At 37.4% G+C, this 25575-nt stretch overlaps 2 protein-coding genes across 3 annotated transcripts in view; one reads left to right on the plus strand and one right to left on the minus strand.

Moving 5' to 3' along the window:
• The window catches only part of RGL1 (ral guanine nucleotide dissociation stimulator like 1), a 218881-nt gene that overhangs the window by 190943 nt on the left and 2363 nt on the right, over window positions 1-25575 (minus strand). The window lies entirely within an intron of this gene.
• APOBEC4 (apolipoprotein B mRNA editing enzyme catalytic polypeptide like 4) lies at window positions 13593-20545 on the plus strand. The gene is made up of 2 exons (XM_081026004.1): window positions 13593-13801; window positions 18121-20545. The coding sequence occupies exon 2, from the start codon at window positions 18151-18153 to the stop codon at window positions 19255-19257; it is 1107 nt and encodes a 368-aa protein (XP_080882130.1). The 5' UTR covers window positions 13593-13801; window positions 18121-18150; the 3' UTR covers window positions 19258-20545.

A 25575-nucleotide genomic window follows, 5' to 3' on the forward strand; every position in this document is an offset into this window, starting at 1 on the left:
AGTGTAGAATAATCAGATATGAGGTTCTAGGTGGGCCACATTTGAGAGTGCAAAGGGGGTACTGTTAATTATGCTAGGATAACAGGTGCCAACTGGGGTTGCCCATGGCAGACAGGGGCATCAGATCACACTTTATAGCACACACCAACAGCTCTAGACATTTGGGTTGATAAAAAGTTCAATGGATCAACAATTTGCTGTCATTGCTTTAAAATTATATTAGCTCACTAAGTGTGTACTATTTACCTGGCACTGTTCTAAGTCCTTTACATATATTAAGTCATTTAATACCTACAAAAATATTATGAAATATTAATATTATCCTTTCTATAGATGAAGAAACTGAGGCTATTTATCAGAAAGGTTAAATAGCTTGCCCATGGTTACTATTCAGCTAACCCCAAAGCTTGCTACACTGACTGAACAACAGACTCCAAGGTCAATAGCCAAGGTCTCTGCATTGGTAACCACTATCCTCGGACAGCACGGGAATGCACTGAAGGCCATTCTGCTACTCAGGAAAAGGAGAGTACCTCTTGCCTCTGTTTCAGTCAGAGCACAGTTAGGCACATTGTTTTGATTATAGGTCCCTATTTTTATACAAACTAGTTATACTAGGTTATTAAGGACGGCAAGGAGATAAGAGACCATGACACATATGGATGGATGAGTGGGAGGAAATGTTTAGCTTAACAGCTCCACAGTACGGATGGCCATAGGAAAGAAAAGTCAGGAACACTCTATTCGGCAGCTTTCCAACATTTTTTTAACCATTGTGACCCAGCTCACATATGTAGTGCATTATGTAATTAAATAACTTAATTATGCAATTAAGACAAAGGTTTCATGAAAGTTTTACTACTTGTAACAGACTGTGATATTTTCATTCTGTACTACTCCCATTCTACTCCATTTCTTCTCCTTTTTTGAATGCTGGTCACATGCAACTAAAATTATTTCACAACTCTGGATTTTAACTTAAAATTTGAAAAATACTGCTCTATATGGCCCCAAGGAGAGAAATTAAAGAGCAGTGGATAGATGTTATAGAGAAATATATTTTAACTCAACATCAGCAGCAACTAAGTAAGTGTCAGAGCTGTTAACAATTGTAATGGGTTATTTCAAGACAAAGGGAATTCTCCATCACTGTAGGTGATGTAGGTATCCCATCACACACTGTGGATAGAGTAGGAGAAATTCAAATATTCATTAAATGGCCGAAACAGGAGACCATTAAGTTGTATTTCCAAACCTGAGATATCATTAGTCTAAAGCACATTTTTATAATAGAAATAATACTTTCCCTTCAACAATGTCTATTTTCCAAAATATTTAGGTTTTTCAACCTACCAAGACATAAGGAAAGAAGAAAGTTTGGAAGGAAGGAAAAAAAAAAGGCAAGGAAGAGAGGAATTAAGGAAGGAGGAAAGAAAAGACAGGAAGGAAAGAAAAGAAGAAAGAAATGGAGGGTGGAAGGGAAGCAGAGAGGTAGGGAGAGAAGACAAGAGAGAGAAAGGAGGAATAAAACCAAATAGACAGTAAGTGTTCCTAAGCAAATTAAAGAGTTTTGCTTTCTAAATAAAGTCTAAAACCCTACTTTCCCAATCCCAACAAAAATGTAAATTGGGTTCAACCAGACTGCAAGATTTCCTGACTACCCAGCATGAGAAAAAAAAGGAAAACAGGCATCTGAAAATCACTCTGGGCTCTATAATTAGCTCTGATGGTTTTCTTTCAGATCATTCTGGATGATCAAATCATAAGAAAAGAGCTGAGACGAGCTTAGAACTTGATGTATAAAATAGCTTTCAACAGGTTTTGGTCAATCCTTTTCGACGGGTATACATACTGCAACAATCTTCAAAGACAACTTTTAGAAGTGCCTCCTAATTCCTTTTGAAGATACTTCCAAGAAAGGGAAGAGAAAAAGTAAAAAGAGAAATCTAAATAACGACAAAATGATTAAAAGGAGGACACTAACATGAACCCCCAAGGATGCAATTGACAAAGATTAAAGATGCTATTGGACCACATTTCTGCGGGCTCATTACTAGCACAAAGTACTCTCTTGCCACCAGGTATCTTGTTCAATCTTCAAGCTATGTCCGTAATCAAATGCTAACATCACTGACACAGGGCTAGGAATTACTCTGAGTAAGACTGGTGTTTCAGTGGTAATCTCAGCAGGGCATCCTGAAAGAAATAAGAAAGTCCACACTGGGATAAATGATCCATCCAATACCACTAAGAGTTCACTGGATGCTTTTCACAAAACTCAGTTTCCTTACAAGGCCTCAGAGTAAAAGGGTGCATGGACTAGCACAGCCACAATCCAGCCACAGCTGGTTATATTTGGTATACAGGGAAATGGCTACTCATGAATTAAGCAAATAAAAGTAAATCAAAGGGCATCCTCAACTGTAAACTCCTCCTTCTGACAAAATGAGTAATTCAGTGTTTATCCTCAATTAATACTATAGGTGCATGTATTATCAACATGTAATAAAAGGTCTTTGGAATTTACCTACTCAATAAGTTAAGTGTTGTTTTAAATGAAGTGGAAAGTTAGAAGCTTTTTGCTTAGACCATCTGGGTATCCTAGAAATCTGAATCCTGAGTTGGACCCCTTCCCACATTGCTATAAACCACACTACAAACTCTCAAATCAGGAATAGAGTCCTTTGTGGGAAGATGAATCCAGGAAATAAACTGAAACCAGACTTAAGTTTGGCAAGTCAGTAAAGACAGAGACTTGGAAACAGAAGAAAAAGAATAGAAGTTGACATAATTCAGGTAGGTTGGAATTCAAAGCATGCCGGGACCTTGGCAACATAGACCAGCTGGAGCAAGATGAAGCCAAGACCAGGCCGGGCACAGTCTGGGGAAACACATACAGGCTCCAGAGTTCTGTCTGCCAGGTGGATGCTTACACTGGGTTTCAATGTACCATGTCTCAAGACACAGCAAGCTCACACTTGGTTCAGGCAGACACTGGAACAAGAGGATGAATTCGAGCGCAGGGCATGACCATGAATTTACAGACTCACAGTCATGGCAAGACTTCTATTTGCAACAAGATTGTGATCTAAGTACACAGAAAAACCTAGAATTATTTGTTTAGTAAAAAGAGATGACAAGGAAACTGTCTTTCTCAGTATAAATGCTTGGAAGGGGGAAAAAAGCCTCCCCAACACAAGGTTCAAATTTATACTACCTGATTGAAGAGAAAGGAACACTTCCAAAATCATTTTATGAGGCCAGCATTACTGGAGCCAAACAAAGACACCACAAAAAAAAGAAATTACAGGCCAATATCCCTGATGAACATAGATGTGAAATTCTCAACAAAACTAGCAAACTGAATTCAAGAGGACATTGAAAGGGTCAGACACCATGATAAAGTGAGATTTATACCTGGGATGCTAGAATGGTTCAACATACAGAGATCATAATAGAATGAAGGATAAAAAAGCATATGATCATTGCAATAGATGCAGAAAAAGCATTTGACAAAATGCAACATCCTTGCATGATAAAATTCTCAACAAATTAGGCATAGAAGGAATGCACCTCAATATTATAAAGGCCATATATGATAGGCCCACAGTGAACATCATACTCAACAGTGAAATGTTAAAAGTCTTTCCTCTAAGATCAGGAACAAGACAAGCATGCTCACTCTTACCACTTCAATTCAACATAATACTGGAAGTCCTAGCCATAGCAATTAGGCAAGAAAAATAAATAAAAGGTATACAGATTGGAAATGATGAAGTAAAATTATCTGTTTGCAGATGACATGATCTTATACATAGAACACCCTAAAGACTACCAAAAACTGTTAGAACTAATAAATAAATTCAGTAAAGTTGCAACATACAAAATAAACATACAAAAATCATTTGCATTTCTATACACTAACAATGAGCTATCTGAAGGAAAATCAGAAAGTTATCCCATTTACAATAGCATGAAAAAAGCAGTTGAAAGAGCTGTACAATAAAAACTATACGACAATGAAAGAAATTGAAGAAAACACAAAGAAATGGAAAGACATTCTGTGTTCTTGGATTGGAAGAATTAATATTGTTAAAATGTCTACACTACCCAAAGTGATCTACAAATTCAATGCAATCTCTATCAAAATTCCAATGGAATTTTTCACAGAAATAGAAAAAAACTATCTTACAATTTGTATGAAACCACAGAAGATCCTGAACAGCCAAAGCCATCTTGTGAAAGAAGAATAAAGCTGGAGGCATCACACTTCCTGATTTTGAACTGCATTACAGAGCTACAGAGCTCATTACTACAGAGTAATGAAGAGTATGGTACTGGCACAGAGAGCCATGGAACAAAATAAAAAGCTCAGAAATGAACCTGTGCATATACAGTTAACTAATTTTTGATAAAGGCATAAAGAACTTACAGTGAGGAAGAATAGTGTCTTCAACAAATGGTGTTGGGAAAACTGGATATCTAGGTGCAAAATAATGAACCTGGACTCCTATCTTACATCACTCATAAAAGTTAACTCAAAATGGATTAAAGACATAAATGTAAAACCTGAAACCACCAAACTCCTAGAAGAAAACATAGGGAAAATAAAGATCTTTGACATTGGTCTTAGCAATGAATTTTTTTGGGGTAAGATGCCAAAAGCACAAGCAACAAAAAAGTAAAGTAAACAAGTGGGACTACATCAAACTAAAAAGCTTCTACACAGAAAAAGCAACAATCAATAAATTGAAAACACAACCTATAGAATGGGAGAAAATATTTGCAAACCATATATCTGATAAGGGGTTAATATCCAAAATATATAAAAAAAACTCATACAACTCAATAGCAAAAAAGCAAATAATCCAATGAAAAATGGACGAAGGACCTGAATAGACATTTTTCCAAAGAAGACAAACAAATGCCAAATAGGTACGTGAAAAGGTGTTCAACATCACTAGTCATCAGGAAAATGCAAATCAAAACCACAACGAGCTATCACCTTACACCTGTTAAGATGGCTATTATCAAAAAGACAAAAACCAACAAATGTTGGTGAGTTTGTTGAGAAAGGGAACACTTATACACTATTGGTGGAAATGTTAATTGGTATAGCCATTCTGGAAAACAGTGTAGTAGTTCCTCAAAAATTAAAGATAGTCCCACCACATGATCCAGCAATCCCACTCCAAAGGAAATGAAATCAGTATCTCAAATTGATATTTGCACTCCCATGTTCACTGCAGCATTACTTCCAATCAAGATATAAAAACAACCTAAAAGTCCACAGACACATGAATAGATAAAGAAAATACAGGAGATAGATAGATAGACAGACAGACAGGCAAGCAGGCAAGCAGGCAGATAGATAGATATCCACCCATCCAATGGAATATTATTCAGCCACAAAAAAAACAAAAAAGGAAATCCTACCGTTTACAACAACATGGATGAACCTGCAGGGCATTGTGCTAAGTAAAATAAGAGATAGAGAAAGATCAATATTGTATTGTATTATTTATATGTGGAATCTAAAGGGGGGGGGAAGCTCATTTCATAGAAACAAAACAGAATGGTGGTTACCAACGGTTGGGGAGAGGAGGAACTGGGAAGCTGTAGGTCAAAGGGTACAAACTTCTAAGTTCTGAGGATCTATGTACAGTATGGTAACTATAGTTAATAACATGGTATTGTGTACCTGTTTATACATGAAAGTTACTGAGACTAGATCTTAAGCATTCTCACCACATAAAAGAAAAGAGTTAACTACGTGAGGTGATGAACATATTAATAAGTATGATCTTGGTAATCATTCCACAATGTATATGTATATAAAGATCATCACATTTTACACTTTAAGTATATACAATTATATTTGTCAATTATTCCTCAAAAAAGTTGGAAAAAAACAAACAAGAATCAAATTAACTTTGTTGATATTCTCTATGAAAAATGTTTTTCAACTGGTAAAAAAAAAAAAAAAGTACACACCTACGCAGTTCAGGAACCCAGACCTGAGAAATTAATATTAAAGTGATCCAGGGCTGGAAACACACTCGTAGGACCTGTAAAAATTAAAGGCAAATTCTCTCTAGAGCGAATTTGAGTGGTTCTCAACCTTGACTGTGGAACTTTAAAAACACTAATGCCTCAGTCTCACAGCTGGAGTAAATGAGTTAACTAGACTAGGATTCAACCAGCCATCCTAATTTTTAAAAGCTCATTAGGTGATTCTAATGTGCAGGAAAAATTGAGAAGACATGCTGTCAGTGAAGGCCACACAGAATCCCCAGCAAGCATGACTTAAAAACACACTTTTATAACACCCAAAAGAACAAGCCACCATAAGCAAGAATAGGCAGAAATAACTAAAAGCAAAGTTAAATCCCCAAGAACATTGGATAACAGAATTATTTGTAACAGAGTATACAATAAGAACATTTAAAATAATTAAAGCTAAAAAGACCAAAACTACGAAAAAAGGTACAAAATATAACTTGCAGAAATGATAAATAACTCAGTAAGTGGTTTAAAGAGCAGATTAATAGACCTGTGAAAGAGAGTAGAGAACTGGATGATTTACCCTGAGAAAACACCCAGAATATAGCACTGAAAGATGAATAAAAGGAAGTACAAGAGTCAAATTAAGAGACAGGGAATAAGTGAGAAGGTTCAACATATACCTAATCGATGTTCCAAAAGAAAAGAGAGAATGGAGGAGAGGAATGTTGCAAGAGATAATGGCTGAGTATTTTCTACTTAGAAGATTTTCAGAGTTCACCATATGCTCTACTGAATCTACAACCATAATATTTTCTCTCAGCTTCCACATACTATGGCTTCATTGAGGGACAAGATTGAACTGAATTCAGTTCAGCACTATCAGTGACTTCATTTGGATGAGATTGGGACAAGAGAAGCTGAAGGCAGTGATAAGCTAAATTTCCAATGTCTTGCTTGATAAGTATGGTGCCCTTGGAGATAATTATTGAGGATTAGCTATCCAAATGAAGAAACAGAAGGACTACAGAATCCCCGCCCCTGTTCACCCCTTTCCTGTCAAATGACAAGCTTAAAAGAAACTAGTCTTTCGAAATTGATATGTTACATAGTCCTTTCACCGACAACACCAAGTGTTGAGAAGAATGTGGAGAAACCAGAATGCCCACACGTTAATGAGAATACAAAATAACCAATCACTTTGGAAATAGTTTGGCCATTCTGGGGAGGAAGACATTTTTCTCTACCCTTCTAGGTTCCTTTGGCTGATCTAATCATTAAATATACATGAGACAGATTAGATTAACAAGAGAACCAAATTTAATTACATACTCATGTATGGAAACCCCACATACATGAGCAAGTCAGAGACGGAAAATGAGATATATATGGCATTCTGAGCTAACGATGAGCTCAGACACTGTGGGGCTTCAGAGGGGAGAAAGGTCATTTGCAGGATAATAACAGAGCAGATGTTCAGTAATTAGATGTTTGCCCTGCCCTATAGATAGGTCATAAAAATTATCTCTGGTAATAACTCTTATTATGGGCAAGGCCCTTGATTTAAATTCTTTAAGGGAGAGATAAAAGTTTCTTGTGACCCACGGGGTCTTGATGGCCTTCAAAATAATTCACAAGTCAAAGTGGCACATCTTAGGGAGACTTGTTCTGAACCCCTTGAGAAGCTCCTAGAAAGGTGAGATGTGTTTCCTATACAACCACCTAGCAATTCCAGTCTTGAGTAATTGTCCAAGGGAAATAAATATAAATATGTGTTCACACAAAGACCTGGATGTGAATATTCACAGCAGTTTTTCCTAATAACCCCAAACTAGAAACAACACAAATGTCCATCAATAGATGAATAAATTATAGCATATCTATGCAACGGAATATTAGTACCAAAAAGGAAAAAATTACTGATAGATACAATCACATGGATGAATCTCAAAAACATTGTGCTGAGCAATAACAGAAAAATGCCAAAGTTCATACTTTATGATTCTATTTATGTGACACTTTGGGAAAAACAGATCTAATCTATAGTAACAGACAGTACTTCCCTAGAGCCATGTGGGAGGGTGATTGATGGGAAAGGAAGGGATATGGGAAATTTGGGATTAATGGAAATAGTCTATATTTTTATTGTAATAGTGGTAACATGAGAATATACATTGGTCAAAACTTATAAAACTGCACACTTTAAATGGGTGCATTTTATATGTAAATTATACCTCAAGAAGTTGATTTTTTTTCTTTCCTCTTGCCAGAAACATTTTCAGCTGTTTTCTCATACGTACTTATTCTCTGATCATGACATAGTTTTCCTACATTCTCTTCTCTTTCTTAACTTTATGATTGTCTGGCTTTTGAAATATGATTTTTTCCAACTTATCTTAAGACTCAGTTATAAATTTGAAATTATTTTCTATTTGCTCAAAAAATAGAATATGATGGAGGGATTACAGTATTTTTTTTTTTTTAAAAAAAGACTTTTAGAATGCTCTTGGTTCAAATCCTAGTTCTACCAATTACTAGCTATGTTACCTTGAGCATTAGTTAAATACTCTGAACCTCAGTTTCCTTATGCATAAAATGGAAAATGTAATAATAGCCACCTCTTTGGAATATAAGACAAGTCAAATTTTTGGCACAGAGTAGGCATTCACTAAATGTTAATCTCTGTTCAACAAATGCTATTGTCATTTAAATTCATCTTTTGTATTTATTATAAACTAACCAGAAGAATTAACTTAAATTAAATGTAACGAAGTTCATAGAATCACTTCCTAACAATGACTTAAATGGGATGGAAGAAGTACATGAAAGCAATGTCAATCAAAGGTAAGTTTGCAAACTAGTGCCCATCGATAAACTGCTACCAGTACCAACAAGGTAAGTACAGAAACTGAGAGGATTTAAAAACTTTTATAGAAATTTGCGATGACCCTGTGTGAGCTATCTCAGGAAATGTGGGTTAGAGTTCAAACCTTGTATGAAAGGTTCTAGAGTAGTTGCTCAAATTAAGAATCTTGAGCCAGAATGTAAAGCAACACACTACTTCCTTCACTGAGAATATTTTACTATGAAAAAAGTCAGATGACCTCAGGGAAGAGGTAGATGCTTGATCAATGTACTGTACACTGAAGCTGAACAATAATGAATGCCAACTACAATTTTATGTATATAATGTGATGGCTCGGTGCGATGTCGGAGGGATAGTGGATGGGGGTGTGGGGGGAGGGGGGTCCACAGTGTGAGGGATATAAATGATGAACGTCTAAGTATTACCTGGTCTTGTGCACCTGCAACTAATAATAATAAATAAAAAAAAGTCAGATGGATTAAACAATGTCTTAGCAAAAATAACCAGTCTGTTTATAGTTATGGAAATGTGATTTAAAATTTATACATGTTTATCTGTTTATATCTGTTGAACTAATTATTTTTTAAGTGGGCTTATATTTCCTACGTCTCTTTTGTTCATTTTTTTTTTCAGTAAAATCATTTTCATTGAATTTTACAAAATTATTAGTGCATGATGGTGTGGAAACTAAATTGGTCCTTCCCTACAGATAGTGTGAAACCTTTTTAGAGCATCTATACTGACTCTGGGAATAAAGATGGTGCCTTCACCCTGCACTTTCTCTTAAGTTTTCGTAGCTACCTTTGATTCTAAACATCTGTTTGTGTTTCCCTAGGATAATGGAGGAAAACAACATGGAGGAATTCTGAGAGAAGTCTGTGATTTTAGTAACCATCCTCCACCGAAAGTTTCCTCGCTATTAAGACTCTTCTGCCACCCTGTGGCCATTCTGCTGATGACCCCAAGCTAGAAGACCCGTCCGCTGCTTTTGTCTTCCTTTCCTCTGGACCTTAACACTTAATCTTTTTTTTCACTTGCTATATTTTATTTTATTTTTTATCAATTCAGGTGTACAAAATAATGTAACAGTTAGACATTTACACCCCTCACAAAGTGAAAACCCCCCTTCCCCGATCTACTACCCCTTTGACATCATATATAGGTGTTAGAATTCCATTGACTCTATTCCCTGTGCTGTACTCCACATCCTGTGACTACATATATTAAATTACAGTTGACATTCAATATTATTCAGCTTCAGCTCAGGTGTACAACGCAGTGATCAGGCATCTAAACCGTCCCCCTAATAAGACAAGTGCCCATCTGACACCCTACAAAATCTTTAATACGTTGCTAATTATATTCAACACTTAATCTTATTCCATCTTTCCCACCTAATTCCTTAGTGGGATCAATGAAACCTACTGAATTTTCTGCACTTCTTTATTTCATGATTGTTTTTTTTTTCCAGTTTTTGGTTTTGTTTTGTTTTGTTTTAGGTAGTTTGTTACTGCTATCTGAATGTGGGCATTATCATTCAGTGTCAACCAAACTGCTTTGAAAGCAATGAATTACATAAATCATTGGCCACAGTACATCCAAATAAAAGTAAAAACTTTCAGCAAGAAAATGTAAATTATTTTACTTCTTGCCATGAAGAGAGAAAGTCACCTTATACGGAGCAACTGGCAATACACAAACCATTTTGGATATATCCCAAATTGGAAGTCAGAACATAGATTAGAAACAATTTTTGGAGTGTTAAACTAAGTAAAGGTATTTTTAAAATACATATCAGTGTAGGAAAGTTTTGCCTTTGTAAAACTTCTTCATTATAATTGCATATTGCTTTTCTATAGATAATATACATCATACTTCATCTGAATGAAAATGAAATGTGGCAGGTTAACAAAGGAAGACAGATAAAAGGAGTCTGTTTGGGAAGCTAGATGTTTCTTCAAAGTTTTTCCTTTCTTGTAAATGTCACCTTAGCAATAAGAATTGTGAGAAGGTCCTTGAACCATCATCAAAATCCTTTATTTCCTTGTGACTAAATTCAATTTTTAAAGTTATTCTGTACAAACTAAAGAGAGTTTTGCAAAACTGACCTTCCCTCAGAGTTTTCCTTCACCTAACAGTAAAAAAATAGTAGCTTAAAAAATGATGGCTCATGCAAAAGAATGAAACTGGGCCCTTATATCACACCACATACAAAAATCAACTCAAAATGGATTAAAGCCTTAAACGTAAAAGCTGACCACATAAAACTAACAGGGAAAAAGCTTCTTGACATTGGTCTTGGTGATGACTTTTTTTGGATATGACACCAAAAGTTCAGGCGTGAGAAACAAAAATACACTAGTGGGACTGTATCAAACTAAAAAGCTTCTTGCACAGCAAAAGGAACTTAAGCAATACAGTGAAAATGCAACTTACAGAATGGCAGAAAAAACTTGCAAACAACATGTCTGATAAGAATATCCAAAAGACATAAGGAACTCATACAACTCAGTAGCAAAAAATAAAAATCTGATTTAAAAAAGGGGAAAGGACCTGATTAAACATTTCTCAAATGAAGACATACAAATGGCCAACAGGTATAGAAAAAAGGTGCTCAAACATCACTAATCATGAGGTTTTGCAAATCAAAACCACAATGAGGTATCACCTCACACCCGTTAAGATGGCAATTATCAAAAAGAGAAAAGATAGCAAGTGTCAGTGATATGGCAAAGGGAACCCTTGTGCACTGTTGGTGGGAATGTAAATTGGTGCAGCCATTATGGAAAACAGTATGGTGGTTCCTCAAAAAAATTAAAAATGGAACCACCATGTGAACTAGCAACAGCACTTCTGGGTATCCATCCAAAAGAATTGGAATCAGGATCTCAAAGAGCTATCTGCACTCCCATATTCACCACACCATTATTCATTCACACCATCAAGACATGGAGCAACCTAAATAACCATGGACAGATGAATGGATAAAGAAAATGTGTTACATACATACAATGGAATATTATTCAGCTTTAAAAAAATAAAAAAGGAAATGCTGCCATGTGCCACAACATAGATGAACCTGGAAGACATTATGCTAAGTGAAAAAAGCAGTCACAGAAAGACAAATACTGATCTCATTTATATGAGGAATCTGAAATAGTCAAACTCACGGAAGCATAGAATAGAATGGTGGATGCCAGGGGCTGGGGGAAGGGAAAGTGGAGTGATGTTGCTCAAAGAGTATAAAGTTTCAGTTATGCGAGATGAATAGGTCCTGGAGATCTAATGTAGAGCATGGTAACTACAGTTAACCATACTACATTGTACTGGAAATTTACCAAGAGAGTAGATCGTAAGTGTTCACACACACACACACACACACACACAGCCCAAAAAAGATAACTGTATGAGGTGATGGATAAGTTAGTTAGCTCGACTGTTGTCATCATTTCACAGTGTAGAAATATATCACAAGATCAAGTTGTACACCCTAAGTGTACACAATTTTTATTTGTCAACTATACCTCAGTAGAGCTGGTTTTTAAAATGTGGGCTACTTGGAATTGCCTATCCCTGAAGTCACCCTAAAATGCAATTGGTAAATCTACTGAGGGATAGAGACTCATTTCCATGGCAATATCTTTAAATGGAATATCTTTTGTTAAAGTTACATAAAAGATGAACTTTGAGGATCACCTTCTGGTTTTATATTTACAAGTTCGTTGAGTTAGAAGATATTACGAAAATAGAGGCAAGAAGTGGGAACAGTAAAGACATGATCCGTGGCAAATGGTGGGGACGGAATTGGATGCAATAGAGTGAGCATGTACCAAAGAAAGGCCGAAGGAAAGAAAATGTAACAAAAGTAACTGGCGGAGGACTGTTGTTATTATGGAGACTGGAAGTTTCACTATGAGAAGCAAGAGTGGTGAAGCTGCTACAGGAAGCCTTCTAGGTGCTTCCATTATCCTTGATGGGTCATTTGATAGTATATACGCTTAAGGACGTTTGATGGTAACTAAGGGAAACACACACTAGTACTCACCACTCAACTCCTTCAAGGGGCCTGAGGAAAAGGAAGGAGAGAACCACCGAGAGTGAGCAGAGTGAATCAGACCATCCACAGGTCTAGTGTCCTAGGACATGGTGTGGAGATGAAGGCAGGTGGGGAAAAGAATGGAGAAGGGCGAGTGGCTCTTCCTGCAGCTACCGAGTCTCCCTGGGAACTTGGAAGAGGAAACTGCAGCGCCGAGTACGTCGGGTTCCCCTACCGGGACTGCGGGCTGATGAGCAGAGAGCGCCCCTCTTTGGAGAAGTCAAGTCTCTGCTTCTTTTCACAGGTGCTTCTCTCTTCCTGAAGGGCAAAACTCCAAGGAGAGGCCCTGCAGCCGCCACAGGCCACAGACCAACAAATCTCGTCCACACACCAAGCCTGGCACCTGTTCTAGATCAGGACAAAGGCGCTGAGGAGTATGACGTCAGAACTTGAGTCTTACATCCAGAGGGAGAAAAACCCCAACACGTTCGCTTACGTAGTCAGATATTACACTTTTACCCAGACTGCAATATGTATTCATGTATATTTTCATCTTCGGAACAGGTGGTTTGAAATGCAAATAAAGTAATACGTGTCAGAACCGTATCCTAGCAGTAGCTACTTTGCAAACGTTACCATGGCACCAATTCAACAGTGTTCTTAGAGGCAGCCACACCTCAGCACCGTCTTCCTAACTGGGGACAGCAAAGTTCACAGGAACTAAGAGACACAAACTGTGAAAGTGTCCTGAACCAACACAGGAGATCATCTTTACAGCACAATTGCCCTCCGAAGCTACCTGAAACAGGGCATGGGACTTAAAGAGGGGAAAAAAAGGAAACAGACCCTCTCCTAGAACACCTGGAGTGTGATCCAAGCCCGGAGACAAAACGATGGTAATTATAACTGCTAACATTTGTTTTTAGCTGCTAACAGATTGTGCACAGATTGGGAAGGGCAAACTCCATTCTCCAATTACTCCAGTGCAAACTGTGCTTTACCAGTACTTACTAAATCCCAGTTGGGCGAAAAGAGAGCAGATTGTCCTCATTTATGTTAAACTAAGGAAGGCTGTTCTCCCAGGGCTGCAGGCCAGGGGTCACTCACAACCCAAAGATGGAGCTGGGTTTTAGAGATCTCTCCTTCTCATCACCAGCAGATCTGCTCTACGGAGGGCAACATGTATTTCCCAAACTCAGACAAAGCAGAAGGAAAAGGACTGGGTGGTAGGAACACAGGATGCTGGGGAAACAGGTGTTGGCCAACCTGGCCTGTGAACCAATCAAGGTTCCTGGGTAGGCTCTGGGCGAACCAAGGCACGTCTCTGTCTGGGTAGGGCAGTATGAAAGGACAGACACTGAAAGTTAACAATAAAGGCAGTCTGTGATCCAATGGCAAATGGATGATATAAAGCAGAAATTCTGTAACAGTTCAAAGGGGGCAGTTCTTTCCTGTTTCCCCCTTTAGATGAGGGAGATCAAAGAATAATCCCAGAGAGACCCTCTGAAAAAGTGAAGACCTCGCCACTAGGGAACTATAGCTGGTTGACACTGAAAAGCCATAAGCAAGAATGAAACCCCAGCTCTCCCTCCATTACGTTTGAAGGTGACTGGTTTTCAAGATCTCCTTACAGACAGTAGTCATACACCATCCATGGCTAAAATAGCCAGAGGAGAAAAAGGGTGCAGAGGAAGGAGTACTTAGAAAAGCACTCGGGAGTTTCCATATCTTTATCTTGAAAGACAGGAAGACTTCTACTTCTCAAAAGGGTAATTCTGGAACCACTATAAATAGTTAACGCCATTCTCACCTCTCCCTCAAAAAAAAATAAAGGCCAAAAAGGGCCTCCCAGTACTGCTTCCATAGTATTTTGGCCAAATCAATCTGTCAATTTTCTATGGGTGAGCTGAAATTGCAATCTGAGTAGTAACATGGGTATCAGGTGGGCCACCCAATGGCGGACCACATCCAAGGCACAATATTCAAAAGAGAGTGAGACTCTGGGCTTGGTTTCAACAAGTTTTGAGATTCAGAGAGATCCGGTCTGATGAGTAAGTCTGAGAGAACATCAGATCCAGGCAGAAACAATGCTCAGGATCAAGCAGGAGATGGTGCCACGTTCCAGGTGATCGGTGTGTTGCCAAGGGTTAAGCAGGAAGAATCCAGGGTCCTGAGGAAGAGCTAGGTAAGGTCTAGGAAGCCGCGGGGCAGGAATTCAGTGACAGCAGGAAATTATAGCACTTAGGAGGAAACTGAGGTAAACGCCCAATCCTGTGGACTAAGTTGACATGACAGAGGTTAGGAAAAATCTGGAATTGGATGAGTATGTGGTACCCAGAGTTCATGCAGAGATATTCGCCATTAGGATGACGGTGACATGAGTAAGGTTACATTCTATGTACAGCTGGATTGAGGTCCTAAGAAAGGAAAACTGTATTAAAATTGTAATACTCAATATATACCGATAACAAAAGTGAATACAAGTCACGGTTGACTTCTGCAAATACAAGAGGTGCTCAAAGTGGTTACCATCAGTGTAATTTTAACACAATTTTTTCCTTTCTTAAAATGTGTATACATTTTTTGGCACCCTCTCTATTTTCTGCCCAGAACGGGCTAGACAAAGGAACTCAGCAGGTTCCAGCCTGGAGAGCAGGCTGATCAAACACAGCGATGGCTGCAGTGCCCTGGGGTGAGGAAGACAGAAGTTGATCAAAGGGCTTCCCCAGGAGAGGTCCTAATAAATACTTCTGAAATGATACCTTCTGTTTTGAAAAGTGAAAAACGTATTTTGTTGCAATGGTCAGTTTATCCCTTTTACATTTTTCTGTTTTGTTACCTAGACAAAGAGTTAAACGTAAAAAATGAAACCACACATATCAGAAGAAAATATGGGGAGAGTACTTATTAACTCCTCTTTGATGGGAAAGCCTTTTCTAAATACAATAGTAAAAAAAATCCTAAGGGTAAATATCTGACCACATAAAAATGTAAAATTTGGTACAATTAAAAATACCGTCAGCACAACTGAAAGGCTCTGTAAGCAGGTAAAATACTAGCAATAAGTATGACAGCTAATATTCTTGGCACATAAAGAGTTCTTGCAAATCAATATGCAAACCTCAAACAAACAAAACAATGTTAAGGGATCAAATATAGGTCACAGAATAAATACTACAGATCAATAAGCATGTATATATAAAGTGTTCCACCTCACTAGGAATTAAAACCATACAAATTATAACCACAAAAAGATGCTTAACTTCTCGAATTGGCAAAGGGGGTTATAAACAACACTGGGAGAATGTGATAAAATTGGTACACCTTCCTAGGAAGCAATCTGAGAAAGTGATTTTAATAATGACTTCTAGTAATCTACCTTAAAGAAAAGAATCAGAGGTACAAACGATTTATTTAAAGATATCCATCAAAGCACTATGTATAATAACAAAAAGAGGCAAGAAGCTGAATGCTATACTTATGTAATAAACACTAATTAGCCATGAATATTGTGTTTTTGAAGAGTTTTTAATAACATGGGAAAATGCTCATGACATAATACTAAGTGAATATGCGAAATTAAAACATGATTTAATTATGTATGTGTAACAAACACACATAGTAAATGACTGGAGGGAATAGACCTGGGGAATAGATGGAGATGTAAACTGGTACCGTGTTTCCCCGAAAATAAGACAGGGTCTTATATTAATTTTTGCTCCAAAAGATGCATTGGGGCTTATGTGCAGGGGATGTCATCCTGAAAAATCATGCTAGGGCTTATTTTCTGGTTAGGTCTTATTTTCGGGGAAACATGGTACAAACTGGCATGATTTTTTTTAGTTTTTCCTTTATGTATCAGTATTATTTTAAAAATCCTACAAGAAGCATGTAATACTTGTATTATAAAAAGTTCTTTTTAAATATTTTTAAACCTATATTATAACAGCTTAGGCTGCTGCTTGGGAACAATGGTAACTGAGGGACTTTTTTTTTTTTTTTAATCATTACTTAAAGATCTCAGCTTTTTGGTTTTAACATCCCAGAAACTATTTAAAATATCCTAAAGAACCATATTTGCTTTAAGAATAGTAAAGTTTCCAAAATGTTCTAACAAGACCCCCCACACACACTGGAAATAACTCAAATGTTGATGAATGAGTGTCCATGGCCCAAAGAATACTCAAGTGGCATTCTACAAGAAGTCTCTACCATTAAGCAAAACAGACTCCATGATCCTTTTCCTAAAAGGATAACCACCTCCAATTTATTGTCGGATGCAAGCACACCCAAAACCTTTGCACAATATATTAAATATTATCATGTTCGGAAAAGAGACAAAAGGAGAACACGAACAAAATGCAAAACCCCTGCTTATTTCTTTGGACTTTCATAAACAAGAATCATCTAGATAACCCTGGGACTTGTATTATCACTACTAAGAGCTAAACATTTATTGAGTCCTCAATATGTATCAGGCACATAATAAAGACAAATTTAGTCTATCATTCAATCCTCAAAATAATCTAAAGAGGTAGGAACTAATCCTAGCCTCATTTTATAGACAAGGAGCTGTGGCTCCCAGATATTAAGCAACTTGCCGAAAGTTACTAAGCTGGTAAGTGGCAGAACCCTGATTTGAAAAGAGGCAGTCTGCTTCCAACGTGTTTCCCCGAAAAGAAGACCTAACTGGAAAATAAGAGTGAGTCTTTTGGAGCAAAACTTAATATGAGACCTGGTCTTATTTTTGGGGAAACACGATAGTACTTGCACCATTAACCCATTTGCTCTTCTGCCTCAGAATCTATGAAATAGGTAGAGGTATATTGTGCCTTTTTCTTTTGTCTCTTCCCCACTCTCCAGGAGTCTCAATAAAGATGAATCCTAAGCTTTCTAATCTATGGCTATCTACATATACCACTATCTTTTAGAATCAAAGGTGCTATTATGGTTATCATGCTACCTGCTTTGATGGAAAGTATGACTCTAAATTAATGCACTGTCTTTAATTTTTCCTGCACTGGTTTTATATATATACATACATACGTACATATATATATGTACATATATATACATATATGTATATACATACATATATACATATACATATATATACATATATATGTATATATACACATATATATGTATATATACACATATATATGTATGTATATATATACATATATATAAAATATTTTTTTCCTTCCTTGTTTAGGGTTGCAGCTAGAAGACAATAAAACTGGCAATGGAGCCGCTCTATGAGGAATACTTAGCAAATCGTGGAACAATAGTAAAACCTTATTACTGGCTAAGCTTCTCTCTAGATTGCTCTAATTGTCCTTACCATATTCGGACAGGTGAAGAAGCAAGAGTGCCCTACACAGAATTTTATCAGATTTTTGGATTCCCTTACGGGCCAACATATCCTCAACCCAAACACCTCACGTTTTATGAACTAAAAACTTCTGGTGGAAGCCTGGTGCAGAAGGGCCATGCTAGCAGTTGCACTGGCGATAATACCCATCCAGAATCAATGCTATTTGAGACGAATGGCTATTTTGACTCAACCATATACAGTAATGATGGCATCAGGCATATCATTCTGTATTCCAACAACTCCCCTTGTAATGAAGCTGACCACTGCTGCATCAGCAAAATGTACAATTTCCTCATAATGTATCCAGATGTCACTCTTAGTATTTACTTCTCTCAGCTCTATCATACTGAGGCCGAATTTCCTGCCTCGGCGTGGAACCGCGAAGCTCTCCGGAGCCTGGCAAGTCTATGGCCGAAAGTCACGTTGAGCCCAATAAGTGGTGCGATCTGGCATTCTCTCCTCAACAACTTTGTGAGCGGTGTCTCAGGAGAAATGGTTTTCCAGCCCATTTTAACTGGGAGGGCACTAGCTGACAGGTACAACGCATATGCGATCAATGCCATAACAGGAGTGAGACCTTATTTCACGGATGTTTTTCCCCAGACAAAAGAGAATCAGAACACGACAGCTCAGGCAGCTTTAGAGAGCTACGCCTTAAACAGTATCGCTCCTGGACCATCTTTTCAAGTGACAAGTGGACAACCACAACCCAATCTGACACCAGACTTCAGGGTGCCTGTCATTTTTGTGCTGGTGCCTTTCAGAGACCTACCACCCATCCATGTGGGCCAGAACCCACATAAACCCAGGAATGTCGTCAGGCACTTAAATATGCCTCCAATGTCATTCCAGGAAGCCAAGGACCACAGAAAGCCTCCCATTGCAATGCCAGTGAAGAGAGTAGAAATCACAGAACAGTCTGCAAGTAGCGAAGAGGCAGGTGAAAAGAAGAAGAAAAAGAAAGGGAAAAAATAACATCTACATTTCTACAACATAAGACCAAACAATTACCAGAGGACTTGCAAAATAGTCAACAAAAATCTGGAAATTTTCTTAGGTATGATCCAAGATGGAGATAAAATGATACATTAAAGGCAAAATCTGAATTGCTTACCATCTCAACTATTATCAAGCTACACTGTTTCTAACATAATCCAAAAATTTTCCACACGCAACTTAATATATTTCTTTATTTTGAAACCGACAGTATCAGAGTGGAGCCATTAGTACTTGCTAATATTTTGGTGTGGAAAAGAAAATCATTATTCTAGTCTACCCAAATCATCTTTCCACTAAAAAAGCCTATGGACTAAATATTCCTAAATTGGTTTCAGTATTAAAATTTACTGTAAGATTGGAAAACAGCCTGAAGTTACTGGCATGAAGAGCTGTTTGCAAAAGCAAACCAGTGATTTTCCATTAATTGTTCATTGTGGACAGAAGATTTTAGGCAGCGCATTTTTTTTAAAGTGCTTCAGAATAGTTTTGTGTGGGTGGAAAAGCTCTTTTGCTAATTGATTAGACATAGCTACAAAAATTGATTTTTGAAATCTAGCCGCCTGCTCAGTTTGATCTTTCCCAGCTCAGACCTCTGCCTCCTGAGCAGAAGATAGAGGCAGGATGATACATGAGACTCTCCAAAGGCTCCTTCCATCACTCACCATATAATATCCAAGCCACTTTTACTAGCTTGCAAGACTCCTCCTCTACTTTCCTATTGTCCTGTCTCATCGGCAAGATTGTCAATTCCTATAGGTCAAACACTGTCTCTTTCTCCCTTTGGTTTTCCCTTAGGATCTACCACAGTATCCAGGTAAAATGTGGGTAGCAAGGCTGTGAACCTGCATCTCAGTAACTTTACCCGTCACTGCTCCCCAACATTCTTGTAAATTCCAGCCAAGTGCCTGCTTAACCATCCTGCAATGGACGTGTTGTTGTTTTTTCTTAGCATCCATTCCCCCTTCTTCTGATATAGTTCCCCAATGCACAATTTTCGTTTTACTTCCCTTTTTTTCTAACCACTTCTTTTTCACCAGTACATATCTATACCTTCTCTTAAAATCTTGTTCAAAATACACTTCTAGGAAGGACTCCTTGACCCTCTGAGCATGTACATCAAAGCACTTTGCTTGTGTTTAATTAATCCACATTTGCTGCCTCACTTCCCTGTAAAAAGAAAACTCTTTAGAATAGAAATTCCTGTTGTGATTGAAATAAACATGGATAATTTAAAAAAAATAAATAAATTTCTGTTCTTAACTTGAAAATGTGTATAGAATGATTGGAATATAATCGTATTGTGGGTATACAGTAATTACTATTTAAAGAGGGATTCTTGAAGTTTATTGTAGATCATGAAATCATGTCTATAGTGTGGGGTGCAAAGTTTAAATAAATAAATAAATAAATAAGACCCCAACCTGATAAATTCAGCATCTCTGATCATTACAAAAGTAGATTCAGGTGACTGACTCAGCCACTGGTGTCACCAAGTCAAGGGGGACCTGGGGAGCCAACTCTAAAGCTTCTTGCCAGGTTGGCTGGTGAAGCCCCGCAGCAACAGGGGGAATTGCCCCCCTTGTGAGCTCCTCAAAAAAAAAAAAAAAAAAAGTAGATCCAATTATTGGATCTATCTATCTCCATGCAATCTATCTCCAAAGCGGTCAGGAAGACCACAGTGTCAATCAGGCTACAAAGGATCCAACCAGTTAGGAACATAGTCTGAAATCTACGATGAATCCGTATTCAAAGGTGAACCTGGACGGCAATGGTATATAACAAAGGGAGAAATGTTGCCAGAACCACAGGAAAGAAAGGTGCTTTGGGAAGCTAAATGTTTGTGCTGGTTCGATAAGACTGGGGCTAGGAAGGTTATTAATAAGTCATGAGTTGAGGCCTATATAGTCAAGCTTTAGACAACAGGCTCTCGAAAGAGCACATGAAGATATATGGCCCTACGCAAGTAGTCTCTGTTTCCACATCTGAAAAACAAGAGACTTGAGAGATCTGCTCTAAGACGGCACATATCAGGTCTATAGTTCCACGGAGGTCAGGCGTGGGTCAGGCTGGCCCAGGAATGTAGGGAACACTAGCAACTGGAATGCTCCTCCTCTCTGTAGCAAACTTATCATGGTGATATTGAAGAAGTATCGCTGCCCCCACACATATAGAAGTTCCAATAAAGAAAACGCAAGTCGATAAATTGAAGCAGTTAGTGGGGCAGTGATCTAAAAGAGGCAGGGAGTATATTCCAAGAAATTGATGAGGGTTGGGGAGGGGAGTGCGGTCCAGGGTTTGGCGTTCAGCGTTGAAGGCTCAACTACCTACTGAGTCAGCACAGAGAGAACGGATTTATTAATCAGGGGCTGCCCTGGGTTAACGACGCACCCAAGATTGACAAGCAAAAGCAGAAAGCTAATGTTCTGGTTTCCAGCGAGACTTAGAACCAGCTATGCAATCAGATGTTCAAGTAGCCCAGCCTACACAGCGTCACCACACGGACATGCTACATGGGGAGCCAGAGTATAATTAGAAGTCTGCTTTGTGGGTGCGAGGAGCTCATCATGTCATTCAAATGTTTAGTGCTCTCAGACTCCCCTTACCCGAGATAGACATCCGCCACTTGAAATGACATGGTAGGAGAGTCACAAGGGCACGCTGGACCGTGTTTCGGAGGGCCAAGACGGTAATGATTCTATAACCTCTACAACCAATTCCTGTAACGACTAGGATTGATTTTCCACAGAGGTCAATATTTCATCAAGTTACAATTGACTCCTGCTGGCCTGGGAGCAAATGCTCTCTCTTTAAAATGCCGTCACACATCTTTTGCGATTCATACTGCACGCGATCCAAAAAGTTGAACTCACAGAATGGAATGTCATTCATCTTAGTTCCAAGGATTTTAAGGAAAGCCACACGGTAACCTCCACTAACTAAACATAATACTATGATTGCCTCGTGTTTACTGAGAGCTATTATGTCAGGTGCTTTCCTAAGTACTTCCACATATTAACTCATGTAATCCTCCCCATCATCCTATGTGGTCGGTATTATTGCATCACTTATTTTACACGTAAGGAAACGGTGGTACAGAGAGCTGAAGTCACTGCTCAAGTAGTAAAAGCTGAGCTGAAGAGTCAACCCCAGGAGATCTAGTTCCAGAATCCATGTTCTTAATCACTATGCTTTAATGCCGCTCAAAATAATGAGTGTGAACTTCCTACGAAGCCTAGAAAAATCCATATCCATGTAGTACTAGTCCTGTGGCGTCTCTGTAATTTGGCTCAAGCCATGTACCATTGGGCATCCTCTAGACTACGGGAGCGAGGTAGGCTGAGTGGGCTAAGGTGAAGACCCTACGTAGGTTCTGCATCTCAGTTTCGGCACTCTCCCCTCCCCCACTCCTTGTTAACCAGGACCTTATACCAAACGTAAGGCCTGAGAGTATCTTATCTTGGATGTCCCTGACTCTCAGGGCTGTACCAAATCAGAGACCTGAGGCAATGGAACATGGCTTTATTGTGCTATTTAGTTAAGTGGAATTGGTTCCTCAAAAAATTAAAAAGAGAATTACCATATGATCCAGCAATTCCACTTCCAGGTATCTCCCCAAAACAATTGAAAACTGGGTCTCAAAGAGATATTTGTACAGCCATATTCACAGCAGCATTCCTCACAATAGCCAAAAAGTGGAAGTAACTCAAGTGTCCATCAGTGGGTGAATGGATAAAGAAGAGGTGGTACACACATACAAGGGAACATTATTCAGTCTTAAAAAGAAAAGAAATTCTAACACAGGTTACGACTTGGATAAATCTTGAGGACATCAAGCTGAATGAAATAAGCCAGTCATAAAAGACAAATACTGTGTGATTTGACTTATATGAGGTACATTGAGTCATCAAGTTTATAGACACAGAAAATAAAATTGTGGTTGCTAGAGGCTGGGGAGCGGGGGGCATATGGAGTTAATGGGTACAGAGTCTACGCTTTGCAAGATAAAAAGAGGTCTGCCGATGGATGGTGGTAATGATTGTACAACAATGTGAATGTACTTTATACGTACTACTTAACTGTGCACTTAAAATGGGTAAGATGATAAATGTTATGTTGTGGGTATTTTGCCAGGATTTTTAAAAAATTAAGTGGAATTACTAATCAATACCTATTGACCTCTCCATCTACCAAAAAAGCGATATATTTTGGGGTAGGCTAATTTGATCACAGGCTCTCTGTCTAGTCTCAAAATACTGAAATACGTGGGGAAAGCTCACAGGAACATCTGAGGGGAAAAAATAAGTATCTTTTTAAAAAATCATTACAACAACAAGATTTTTGAAGTTCACAATTTACAGTTTATTTCAAGCTATGGTGTGGGTTTATTGAACCCTTGATATTTAGTGATAGACTTATTTTTAGCACAAAGGTTAGCAGTATAGTTGGAAATAATGAGAAAGACTTACTGAAAGTATACAGTGGTGATTAAAAGCACAAGCTTCAGAATCTGACAGTCCCAATTCCCATACCAGTCTGCTACTTGCTAGTTGAATATCATTGGCTGAGTTATCTAATCTCTCTTAGCCTTAGTTTTCTCATTCATAAAATGGGAACACTAATTCCTAGGCACTAGAGCTACCCCAAGGATTAAATAATGTAAGTATAGTAAAGAGCTTATTAACCAAGCGTCTAACACACAAAAAGCACTCATCAAGTGGCTGCTATTATTAATAAAATATTAACAGGATAAGGATAGTTAGTAGAAAAGGATAGAAATTGTAGGATCTTTTAAATTCTTTCAAAACTATGAGTCTTAGATGACTATTTTCTATAAGAGTAAAGATATGTTTCTCAAATTGGTAACTATCAGGTTAGGAGAAGAAAAAAAGAAAAAAAATTGTTGATTTTAATATTTTATTTAAATAGTTAATAGCAACAATGAGAAAAGCTATATGTCTATGGTTATGGAAGTAACTAAAATAACTATAAGAAAATACTTTTTGCAACTTCTTGCCAATAAATTGGCACTCTAGATGAAATGCATGATTTACTAGGAAAATATGAATTCTGAAATTGGCTCAAAAAGAGAAAGAAAACCAAACAAGTCAATAACTGCAGATGATAAAGATGATCAAAACTCTACCTCTAAAAATATAAGTAAGCCCAGATAATTCTGTAAGCATATTCTATAACTTTCAAAACAAATAGCATGACAATTTTCTATTATTCAAACTATTCCAGAGCATAGGGGAAAAAAAAGGTAGAAATCCTCTCAATTCATCTTACAAAGCCAGACTAATTTCAATATCAAAACCAGATAAAGATAGCACAAAGAAATAAAACTATGAACCAATCTTACTTATACATATAGATTCTGAAATGTAAACAAAATATAAACTAATCAAATCTAGCAAGCAAATAAAATAGTAACCAAATAGAGTTTATTCTAGAAATGTGGGAATGGTTCAGTGCATAAAATATATATAAATATAATTCATTACATTCATAAATTAGTATATGTGCTGCCGAAGCAAGCGCATCATGACATTCATAAATTAGAAGATCAAAAATGACATGATTTTTATCATTAGATCCCCCAAAAAAGCATTTGGTAATTTCAGCCATTATGGCTAAAGATCATAAAGCAATAGAAATATAAACTGGTAAATACCAAAAATATTTCCATTGAAAGAAAAACAAAGAAGAGAAGCCTATTATCACCCAATTTCTCAACATCGTTTCTGAGAGTCTAGCTAATGCAATAAGTTAAGAAAAATAATAATAAAAGTGATATAAATATTGGAAAAGATGTAAATTATCACTGTCTCAGAAATTATGATTATATATTGTGACAAGAAATGTAACCTTAAAACAACTGTTAGCATTAATAACAGACCCGAGTAATGGGAAAGAACATGGAATAAATAAATTTTTAAATCCATAGCGTCCCTTTATATTATCATAAGCAGGTAAAAACATGAACTAGAAATATAGTCCCATTCACAAAAATGTTTAACAAACAAGGCTTATTCTTTCATTTAGCACTAAACTTTTTACCTGAGACAAGCGTACAGATTTAAATCTTTTAAATCCTTGAAGTACTAATATATAAATAAATAAAAATTCTTTGTAATATTCATATGCAAGAAATTGGAATGTGTATCTTCTAATTAAATGATAATTAAGGACAGCGTTCTTCACACACACACAGATTTCCCTAAAGCTTTAAAGAGGTAATTAATGTGTCCATTAAAAAATACTCAACCTCTAAATATAATTTCGAAATTAATTTGT

This window comes from Rhinolophus hipposideros (assembly GCF_964194185.1).
Source record: "Rhinolophus hipposideros genome assembly, chromosome: 19".
NCBI classification, from domain to species: domain Eukaryota; kingdom Metazoa; phylum Chordata; class Mammalia; order Chiroptera; family Rhinolophidae; genus Rhinolophus; species Rhinolophus hipposideros.